The 11,528-nt window shown below is 31.0% G+C and overlaps 2 protein-coding genes across 2 annotated transcripts in view; both read right to left on the bottom strand.

Annotated features, from left to right (window-relative positions):
- Positions 1 to 1,533, bottom strand: part of LOC106462980 (ciliogenesis-associated TTC17-interacting protein-like) — a 55,763-nt gene extending 54,230 nt beyond the window's left edge. Inside the window, exon 1 of the mRNA XM_013922950.2 lies at positions 1,529 to 1,533. The gene's annotated coding sequence lies outside the window, so the exon portion shown is untranslated. The remainder of the gene's footprint in view (positions 1 to 1,528) is intronic.
- A 763-nt stretch (positions 1,534 to 2,296) lies between these two features.
- On the bottom strand, positions 2,297 to 10,414 carry LOC106462982 (acidic fibroblast growth factor intracellular-binding protein-like). The gene is made up of 4 exons (XM_013922953.2): positions 10,213 to 10,414; positions 7,481 to 7,679; positions 5,717 to 5,843; positions 2,297 to 2,401 (listed from the first exon to the last, which is right to left on the bottom strand). Exons 1-4 carry the CDS (start codon positions 10,295 to 10,297, stop codon positions 2,297 to 2,299), a joined length of 516 nt encoding a protein of 171 aa, XP_013778407.1. The 5' UTR covers positions 10,298 to 10,414.
- Between the last annotated feature and the right edge of the window lie 1,114 nt (positions 10,415 to 11,528).

Genomic DNA, 11,528 nt, shown 5'->3' with positions numbered 1-11,528 from the left:
CAGCCTCTTAAGCCATCCAAGCAGTGTGCTGTTGCTAGTGGTAGGGTAAACATGATTTTAGGTTGTATCTACAGAAATATTGAATATAAGTCTAAAGAGTTTATAATTTCATTGTATAGGTCACTGGTTAAGCTACCTTTGGAGTATTGTATTCAGTCTTGGGCTTCTTACTTTATGAAGGACATTGAATTGTTGGAAAGGGTTTAGAAGAGAATTACTAGAATGGTGCCTGGGACAGAGGAGTTATCATATGAGAAGAGATTGAAACCTCTCAAATTGTTTTCTCTTGAAAAATGAAGAGTTAGAAGGGATTTGATTGAGTGTTTAAAATTGTAACGGGAATTGATAATGTTGATGCATCATCATTTTTCATACTTAACAATGAGAATACTAGGACTAGGGGACACAAATATAAATTTTGGCAGGGTAGGAGTCATCTTCAGCTAAGACAATTATATTTTCCTAACAGGATGGTTGGCCCTTGGAATGGGTTGCCTTTGGATGTTGTAGAGAAAGTAAATTTAAGTCAGCTTAGGAGAAAGTTTGATAAGTGTATGAAGGATAAGGGTTGGCTTTAATTGTTTTTTAATGTATTTATTAATAGTTTTAGTTTAGTTTAGAGAATGGGACAGCCATGATGAACCAATAGGTCCCATGTTGCCCAAAAGGTTATGTTAAGTTCTGAAATAAAATAAAAAGAGAAAGATTACTATGCACACAAGCACCTAGATAATGTTATAATGTGCCTATTCGGGCCAGACATGAATAATGTTGATGCCAAATGTTATTTACAAGCAGGATATTCTACACTAAATTGTTAGGAATTAATCAAACTATCATTCATATTTCAAGATGTGATATAACTTAAAGAATAAAAATCTAAATATATCATATGTTATTGTTGAGTGGCTTTTAGCGTGATTGAAATGTTCAACAATTACCTTTTGTGATGGGCGGTATAAGTAGCTCAGAGCTTTGGCTCTGAATGAAACTAAGAACGCAACAAAATTAACTATTTTAAAGTCCATGAAATAATTTAAACTGATAGATTAACATAAACTTTTCCTGTCACTAGGAATGAGTACTTTTACTTGTAATTCATATGTATAGGAAGATAAGTATGATTTTGAGCATTTTTGGTATGCTAAACATGTAATTTGCCTATGGTTAATCTGGAATGCCAGTTAAGAAACAATTAGTAAGACCTATGGTTGTATAGTAAAAATATTCTTACAAAAGTTCAATTTACAGTACCAACCCAATGTTTTTGCAATAATTTTCTTTTCTTTTTATAGAAAGTATGCAGCTGTTGTGTACATAACCAACAACAGGTTTGAAACAGGAAAGAAGAAGCTTATGTACTTGACTGTTGATGACTTCCTATATTGTGCCAATGAAATTATGAATAATTGGGCTTGTCCTATCCCAGGTATAGTAATACAGCTGAAGTTTGTAAATACCAAGCCTTTTCCATAAACCCATATCTTATAAAGGTATGATTGAAAGTAAACTGATGGCTACTTCCCACACTGCCTTTAAAAAGCTGTGCACACAGGCAAAGCTCAACATTCACTTTTGAAATGACAGGAGAAGTAAATGGGAGAAATACAAATGCTCAGACAGACATCACAGTTCACAATATATATATATATATATATATATGATTACACTAAACAGATTTATTAGAAATACCTACTCGTGTTCTATCTTGATCCCTTCATAGTAGTAAACAAGTATGTGATCATTCTTGTTTAAGTTTCACTAAGTATTATTTATGTTGACAAATATATATATATATATATGATTACACTAAACAGATTTATTAGAAATACCTACTCGTGTTCTATCTTGATCCCTTCATAGCAGTAAACAACTATGTGATCATTCTTGTTTAAGTTTCACTAAGTATTATTCATGTTGACAAATGGGTACTAAGGTAGCAATGAGACTTTGAATGCTATGACAGGATCTTTTATTCTCAACGTAAGAATATTTGTTGTTGAAACGTTGAGAATAAAAGATCCTGTAATAATATTCATAGTTTCATTGCTACCTTAAGTTTCACTAATCCCAGTACTTGCTATTTTCAATGCAAATATTAGTGCTCCCACAACATGGAACTAACCATTCCATATTTAATTAATTTTAATATACATACATTATAATGTAAAAGGCTTAACCATGCTTCTACATATATGCAGTTACATGCAAGAACAATCTCTGACAAAATTCAACATTTTCAAACATTATTTACAAATTTGAAAACTTAGCAAACAAAATACAAATTCCTGAAATCTTACTTGGCCAGTTTTTCAGGTAAATGAAACTGTGCTTGGATGTTCTGCATCAAAAATCCAGTTGTTTCCTCTACAGCTTTGTAGACACGCTTCACATTGTCAAACTATGAAGAGCAAAATATACAGTTTTTGTATAAATATTCTGAACTAAAGATAAACAAGTCCTGAAATTATGTAAATGTATTCCTGTTTTGGTAGTTCAAAATTTTCTAATTTTGCTTCAAATAATAATTATACTAAATATATAACTTCAGATTCTAATGAGCATTAGTATATAAAACTATTGTTATATATTGCATTAAATATAACTTTAGTTTCTCTAAGTACTTAACTGTAACACTGGAGTTGCTTCAGTCTGATTTCACATGAGCAGTGATTAAATGCTTAACTAGATTGCTGTAGACTCCAGCTATGTTGATTTCAGAAAATCTCAAAAAATATTTTATGGTAATTAATAGACCAATCTTATTTTGATGTTGTTGTTGTTTTTTTAAAAAATGGGATGAAATCCTTACCCCATGGGTCCTTCCCATAGATCTGTTCCTGCTTATAGAACATTAAGGAATATAGTTATGCAATTATAAATTAGAAACATAACAGGGGGTAAAAAACCCCAGTAAATTTACACTTTATGCAAGTTTGAAGTTTGCAGCACAAAATGGAGAGTTTTATTCATTGTTAAAAAGGAGAAATAAAACACGACCTATTAGTTGGTAAGTGTCTTTGGTGGTGTTTGCTGCCAGGCAGTTGCTTTCCCTCTAGTCAACAGTTCAAAATTAGTTACAAGGGAGAATAGCCTTAATAGCTTTGCCATAACAAAGGCCCTCGAATCACAAGGCACTCCCCTTTGAATTAATGTAGCCTTAAGCTGAACAAATGTGAAGTTAAAAATACTTGTTAAAATCAGGTTTTGATACTTGCAGTGAGCAAAACACATTGTCCATTATATAGCTCTGTGCTTAACAAACAAACATAATAGCAATATTTTGATTATTACTTGGATAGTTTGAATAATCAAAAATAATAACAGTAGGAATCCCTAATTTTGATTAGTTGATTATTTTATTGACATTAATCAGTATAATTGTAATTTTGATAAATCAATTGTTGTAATAATCAAAAATGTTCAGTAATAACTGGAAACTATTTCTGTTGTTTGATTATTTTGATGACAATAATTGATATACTCATAATTTTGATTAATCAGTTAGTTTATGTGATGACCTCAGCCAGTAATTGATTGTTTCTACATTGATACAATAATATGAATGCCAATTGAATGTTGCCTTGGTAAATTTTCACACCTTGGCTTTTTTTATAGGCACTAACAATGTGTCTAGAATTTAGAAATCTGTTTCCATCAAAGTTAACATTGATTAGGACACATACAGCTCTTGTAACATAAACTTGTTACAGAATCAACTTTTCATTGTTTAGAAATTAGAATTCTGATTGGAAAGATGCTTTCTGTATTTCTGATGTTTTAAATAAATAAAAATTAAATGGTATGACTGTATAAGTAATGACTCTAAAACATTTTTTACCATACGTATCCTGTTTATAAACACTATAATAGAAGTTTAGGAATACACTTTTTTTCTTTTAAAAAATGATGATAAATAATTATAACTAATTTTAATTAAAATATTTGAAACATTTGTTTCTAACTATTTTTATTTCCATATCAATCACATTATCAGAAATAAAGATACAAGCTTTGAAATTACTGATTATACATTAACTCTATCTCCAGAACAAATACAGGCTTTGGGCAGAGCAAAAATGGCTAAAAGAAAGTGGCCACAATCTCTTCATCAAGAAAAGCTATGAGGAAATCCAGTGATGAATGGCTTTTATTCAAATCCAGCTTCATCTTTCATTGTGGATCACGAAATGAAAAGTTCACATCAGTCTCTCCTTCTTCAACTACTCTCCATGCTACTTCATCTTTACCATTCTCACAATCTCCTTCTGTTCCTACAGCTGTCCTCTTCCTCTTGTTAGGTCTAGATCCAGACCCTGCTTTCTTTTCCTAATAGTAACACCACTAGTCTTTCCCTTGCCTTTACCTGTACTCACACATGAAGGGCCTGCCACAAGATTCTCCCCTCTCTCACTTTCACTAGATCTATCCAAGTCAAATTTCTCACTTTCAAAATCATCATCATAAGATCGCTGGGAATAAAGTCATTTTCATGGCTCAGAAATTCCTCAAATAACTTACTAGCTTGCTCAGAAGTAAAGCAACAAGGCCTATCAGAAGTAGTGGGCATGATAATTTTCTTTGTTTCAAAATACTCACATAAATTGCTGAAAACACATCTTTCTTCAATCAAATTGGTGCTCAGATTGAAGATATTCGTTAACAGAAGTAGTTCTAGTTTTATATTTAATATATAAGGCATTCAAAATGTGGAATTGATCGTAAAACAGAACAAGACCTACAAGTTGGTATATCTGCAGCTTGTCCAAGTAGGAAAATGAGCGTTTCAATATATTGGCAGCTCGGAGACAAAATGTTAATTTTTTTTTAGAAACAAATTTTGAAGTCAATTTTATATGTTCATTTTAATCCAGAAATACTTTTGAATTGATATTTTGTCATTTTTTGAGATTTACTTAAGTAATTTACGAAGAACAATAAAAAAAAAGTTTATGTCTCTATTTCTTTAAACAAAATATTCCATTTGTCAATTATTTTTAGAATTTTTCTGTCCATCACAAAGAACAACTTCATTTTTGATAAGAACCTATTACTCCCTAAGAATATATTATTCATTTACTGATTTGTAAGCATTTCCACTAGTTTCTATTATGGTGCCAAATCAAATGGTTTGGCCATTTACTAATGAAACAGCTTTGAATACAGCTATAAACAAGAATTATTTACATGAGATCAATTGGGGGGGATTACTGCATATTTTAAAAACAAGTAAAATGAAAGAACTAGTCAACATTAGTGACTTACCAAGTGGAAATGTTCAGATAATTTTTTTTTTAATGTCTGCATAGTTTTGCTCAAATAATTTTTAGAGCAAAAACATGATCTTCACAAGCTGCAACTTCCAGATGTTGTCTATCCCATGAAACAAAGGGCAATCCAAATTACTTTAAAAAAAAAGCTTAGATGAAAACAAGAATATTACTATCATGTTTTAATTATGCAGTATTTCTCTCTTCTCCCTTGCTTGTAAGGCAAAATGCTGTACTAATCAATCAATTATTCTGTTGGTTAGTCAATTTGTAAGTACCATTAATAACCAAGCTCTAGCCAGAACACTATACTTTGTCTCTATGACACAAATCAAATATAAACCAATTAACTTTATATTTATTTCATGAAAATGAATATAATGATAGCACAATCTTTAGAAATAAAATGGCATTAATTTCTGTAGTCAACAAATTGTATGTTATACCTGTCTACGGCAACTTTTAATGTCCACTCCTGTCTTTTCACTGACATCATCTAGATCTTTTCTGTTACGTGATGATAATTTCTTACCCAGGAACTCTCTAATTACTGCAGTGTCAAATTCATAATATCTGAAATTTTTTAAATTAGTTACTGCTTAACTCTTGAAAAATTTACTATAAAACTTGTATTGTTTAACCAAAGAATTAATAATAATTTCATTTGATTATATCAACTATGCTCCAGATGTGTGTCTGCATAAATAAACATTTTTGTACATAAACAAAATGTATTAGAAATCAAAGTCATGCATATCACACATATGTAATATTTGTCAGTATGTATATGATACACGTGTGTATTTACCAGTTCACATGGTATCAAGGCTTGCACTTTGAGTTGCTTTCTTGTATAAACAAACATTACATTTTAATAATGCTGATATTTCTACAGGTCTTTGTTTTGGAGAACTGTGCTTTGACATGACTGTAGCATAATTCACTCTGATGTTATAATTGATACAAAAATCCCTACTGTGAGGATCTTTTCAAAAAATTGTCACAAACCAATACATACTGAAAGTGCAGATGTTTTGTGATCAGTAATTAATTATCCCCTCATTTCATGTTCTGATCAAACCCTACTTAATTTCCATAGAGTTACATGAAGGTTACTAAATGTTTGCCTTAAGAAATAGGTGTTCAAATACTTTTCACACAGCCCTCATATCTATAACTTACAATCTTTCAAAAGAAACCAAAATATTATGAAAACAAGAATACACCACAAATTCTTCTTTTCCAAGTAACTTCAGCAGTTAATAAACCCTTCAATTCAAATAAATAATATTTCAAATTATACTAGTAAGAATCTAAAAGACAAAGAAATTCATCTATTTTTCTCTTTGTAATGTTCAAAATGTTTTTCAACTTGATCTTTTCAACAAAACTAGCTTCCAAAAAGCTATTAAAGTATCTCTCCCCTATCTAAGTTTAGTGTAAGTAGACTCCAATGAATTTGTAGTGAGCCTCCCAAATAACCTTTGTCACCAAACCAATTAGATGAGCTATTCTGAAAACACTAATCATGTCCATGAACCTACAGAACAAAATGCTCCAGTCGCCTATCCATTCAAACAAATGTTCCTTTACCTCTTGCCTCTCTATTCATAAGTTCTTATTTATTATTTACCCATGGGAAAACGTCTTGAAGGAATTAGTGGGTGCCCTCTATCTTAAAGATGATAAATTGATTTTTTATATTGCTAATACAAATTTTAAAAACGAACATCACTAAACAATAAAGGTAAATAAAAAGCATAATGGTAAATGTTTGTAAGTGGAGTAATTCAGATACAAATAAAAAAATATAATGTACAAAGTAAATTGCAGATTCAGTATTTCATTCTTGCTGTCCATCATTAAGCTGAGCAAATCAATTTAAAACTGTTACTTGAAAAGGAGAAAGTTAGATTACATCAGCATTCACATATCCTTTATCATTGAAAAACCTGGTCTCTTTCCTTCCCCCTTAAGAATCCCTACAATTAACACTACCTATTCTTTTTTACAAGCCTTTTATTACCTCCTTTAGCCAAGTTCTCTTCCATTTTTTACTTCACTTTCAACAATTCTTTCCTATAACACTGTCAGCATTATACAGACATTTTTTCAAAAGAGTAGTAATGACAAACACAATTTTATAGACTCCAAAATGTTTTTATTTTTACTACTGTTATTAAAAATACACAAGAGTAATATTTTCTTACTTTTCAACCAACATCTTCTGAGTCTGAGGAGCCATCTGAAAATTCCACTGTTCTGTAAGGCGGGATGGATAATAAAGCCATCTCTCCAACATTTGAAAGGTGCGATAATGGTCGGTGACATCACTGACTAGAAGGTCAAGAGGAAGACCAGACTGTTTCAATATACCATGGTTCTGAAGAACCGCTGCAGCTTCTTGAGCTATTAGCATGATAAAACCAGATTTAATCAGGAAAAGATCTGAAGATACAAAATTAGTATTATATAGTAGTGATAAATAAGCTTACACATGTAATTATTTAAATGTAGGAAATTCAAGCAAACCTATTTTCACTTGATTTCCAAGGTATAACAATAGGATATTTTTAAAATAGTTATCTAATATCCTCTTAAATTAATTGAACGTTACAGTTTCTATTACATCTAGAGTAAACTACTCCATTATAATAATGGAGTAATTTTGATAATGAGTAGCTATTATATTGATTAATGTCATGTAAATTAATACATTCAATCAAAATTGCAATCAAATCAATTAATCAAAATAAATATTTCTGATTATTCTAACAATAAATTAATCTAAATTCCAATTATATCAATTGTCACGAAAGTAATCAAATAATCAAAATTAGTGTTTTGAGTTATTACTATATTTGATTATACCAACAATCAATCAAATCTTTGATTAAATAGATTGTCACAAAAATAATAATCTAATCAAAATTAATTTATCAAACTTATGATAAATCAATTGTTATGAAAATAATCAAAATTGGGGTTTCCGGTTATTACCATTTCCAATTATCCAAGTAATCAAAATATTGTCATCAAACTTACTTGTCCTTTTTTCCCTCTATCAAACCTACTAGAGCTATCTGCCACTGTCGCTAATGTTTAACTACTGACAAGGAAGAAAACTTCCTGGCAGCAAAGGTTGCCAATCTTTTTTGTTTTGTGGTGGTTGTTCATTTAAATAAAAAGCTCAAAAATATAGAATAAATGAACAATGTTCTTTTTCTTCATCTTTTGATGCATAATTTCCCTTGTTTCATATAGTTCTTCAAAGTTTCAACTATTAATCTTTTCACACTTACTTTCCATAAAGTTATGATTTATCATTGCACTTAATAACTACTTGAACATTAATCTTCTCGTCAAAACAATAAACACAGCAAAATGCAATTAACCATGGATCATAAACACCACGAGCAAAATACAAGACTCATGTGATATTTGCAAGTGCAAACCATAACTGATCTAGGCAATACTTTTTTCACTAATTTAATTTTTCAAACAAAAATTCTTAGAGCCTTTAAGTATATATTTTTGAACAACAAAAAAACATGCATCAGGTACTAGAATAGAACATCCTAAAACAACTATAACTTAACTGTCTTTCTAACCAAGTAGTAAATAGGTTAAAAAAATTTGCTTTACTCCTTGGAGCAAGAAAACATAAAAATGAGACTAAAGCCAAATATCTAACTATGAACACCAGAATGAACTAGCCTCCTAATGAATCTTGTAAAGAACAATCTGCTCTTTCTATTGATTATAAATTACCCAATAGCAAACTAAGAAAAAAATACTGACATTTTTTGAAAGACAGGATGAAAAGGAAGGGTGTGACATGTGGGTTTCACTTTTTTTTTTAATAGTTTAGTAAAACAAGACATTTTAAGGCTAGAAATTTATATTTCGACTTGCAAGTATCTATGGTATAAGTATGTAATTGGTGGGACACTTATAATATAAGGGTAAAAAGAAAATATGAGAGAAGTGATGACTGAAAATTTATTTAAAACTTTTCAAATTCAGAAATTTAAAGTAAGATAATATAAAACTCTGAATTATAAACTATATTCTGATGTCAACCTTATTGATAACAAACTTGTTTAATTAATTTCAAATGTAATGTGCACTTTAACCCTCCTGTATACATAGGGCTAAATGGAATTGTCCGAGTTTCCCATATTTTATACTTGTGGCAAACATGTTAGTTTCGAAATCCTAGGTTCACGCATTTGAACCTTAACCACTGACAGCTGATCTTCTTAACTTGAGCAGTCTTTTCTTTCTTATATTTGTTTTGTATGATGTAACATTGTTTGGATTTTTCTTTCCATGAATAGCAGTACTGAAATATTAATTGTTATCTACCTTGCTTGATTGTGCACAAAACCTTGTTTGGCAAGAATAGGCATACTATTAAAACTTGATAACGAGGAACCCACTTTTAAGAAAATAAAAGTTTTGAGATGGCTTGACTAGATAATGAGAAAACTTTATTAAAACTAATATAAAGTTTTTCATTACCCAGTCTAGCAGTCTCAAAACTTTTATAGGCATACTATATTTTTTGAGCATTTTCTTGCCATCTAAGATATATTTGGTTAGATTACGATAGTTTAGCTTATTATATATAAGGTTTTGTTACTTTAGGTTAGAATAGTATGTACTATAATTATAAACCTATAGAACCTACACTGCTGCAGTAATATTAATAGTACTGAAATTTGAAAGTGAAACTCGAATTGAAAGTATTACTACAGTATAGTACTACTACTAGTACTCACAGTAGTACTAAATGAGTTGTTTCACTGGTAGTAGTAGTAGTAATAACTAATATACACTACTAAGTATTACTAATAGTAATAATAGTGATAGTGTTCCTACTCTGAAGTAGGTTTTGTGCACTGCAGTTTGCAGAGAAAATAAACAGTGAAAGCGCTACCTGTATATCCGTTTAACCAAAACTGGTAAACTTCTGGATCAACAAGCATGTTGTTCCCAACAAATACATCAACTTCAGCAAACATTTCCTCCCAGTACACTATACAGAAGACTAATTCACGGCAGAAATTATGACAATCGTCAACAAGTCAATAAGTGATGTTTAATAACACACTTTCGTATCTTTCTCACTTGAAGTTAGCCCTCTGGTGTAATGTTTTCGAAAGTAGATTATTATTATTTTTTATGTCATTAACAGTAGTGACATCTTTCTGTTGTGATTTATCTTCTGCTAATATCTGTACAGGTATGAATAATTCAATTTGCTATAAAATGAATAAAACATGTTTTAAACCTGCTTAATACTCATTAATCAGCACTTTATAGCCTATAAGAAACAGGCTACTACCAAAGAATGGCAAAGTCATTAGTATTTGGTATTTTTATGTGTGGATATCTTTCAGAAGCTGGCGAAGCGTGATATAATTAATTATATTTGTTATAACACAGTATGTTAGGCCTATTATATTTTTAATACCACATTCCTAACTTAGTCCCTTGTGGAATTTCAAGAATTAGAAGAGTGTATAGACACGGTTTTTTAATTATCGCCCTCACCTTCAGTGGCGGCCGCTAGGGCGGGGATACTGTTACCGGCGCCATCGCAGTAGTGAAAGAAAACATAAACAAATCAACAAACGATCAACAAATCAGACACCAGGTAATGTGTGGAACTTTAAAGAAGATAGTATTATTTGAAACTAGTAGTTGTAAGAGTTTGTTATCCTTAGTGATTGCGATATAAAGAATAACAATCTTTTTTACAATTGATTTTTCTATGCTCATTTTTCAATAGTTTGTTTGTTTGTTTTGAATTTCGCGCAAAGCTACACGAGGGCTATCTGCGCTAGCCGTCCCTAATTTAGCAGTGTAAGACTAGAGGGAAGGCAGCTAGTCATCACCACCCACCGCCAAATCTTGGGCGAATGTTTTACCAACGAATAGTGGGATTGACCGTCACATTATAACGTCCCATGGCTGAAAGGGCGAGCAAGTTTGGTGGGATGGGGATGAGAACCCGCGACCCGCAGATTGCGAGTCGAGCGTCTTAACCACCTGGCCATGCCGGGCCATTTTTCAATAGTAGGTTTGTTTGTAGTTATGCACAAAGCTCCACAATAGGCTATCTGTGCTCTACCCACCACTTCAATAGTAGGAAATACACTTTTATATACTGAATTAGCACAAAGAAGACATCACATACAGATGATTTAGCAAGATAGTGCAATATATGAAATATCATTCACAATATATAAA

The sequence above is a fragment of the Limulus polyphemus genome, unplaced genomic scaffold, assembly GCF_000517525.1.
Source record: "Limulus polyphemus unplaced genomic scaffold, Limulus_polyphemus-2.1.2 Scaffold1293, whole genome shotgun sequence".
Taxonomy (NCBI): domain Eukaryota; kingdom Metazoa; phylum Arthropoda; class Merostomata; order Xiphosura; family Limulidae; genus Limulus; species Limulus polyphemus.
The sequence above is the reverse complement of the archived record's forward strand: the minus strand, read 5'-3'. Positions and strand labels throughout refer to the sequence as shown.

Coding starts and splice junctions, on each gene's coding strand:
- LOC106462982 (XM_013922953.2), bottom strand. CDS start 10,297: ATGTTTGCTGAAGTTGATGTATTTGTTGGGAACAACATGCTTGTTGAT. Junction 5,844..7,480: donor CAGAAGATGTTGGTTGAAAA/GTAAGAAAATAT, acceptor AAAAAATTTCAG/ATATTATGAATTTGACACTG. Junction 2,402..5,716: donor TTAAAAGTTGCCGTAGACAG/GTATAACATACA, acceptor TGCTCTTCATAG/TTTGACAATGTGAAGCGTGT.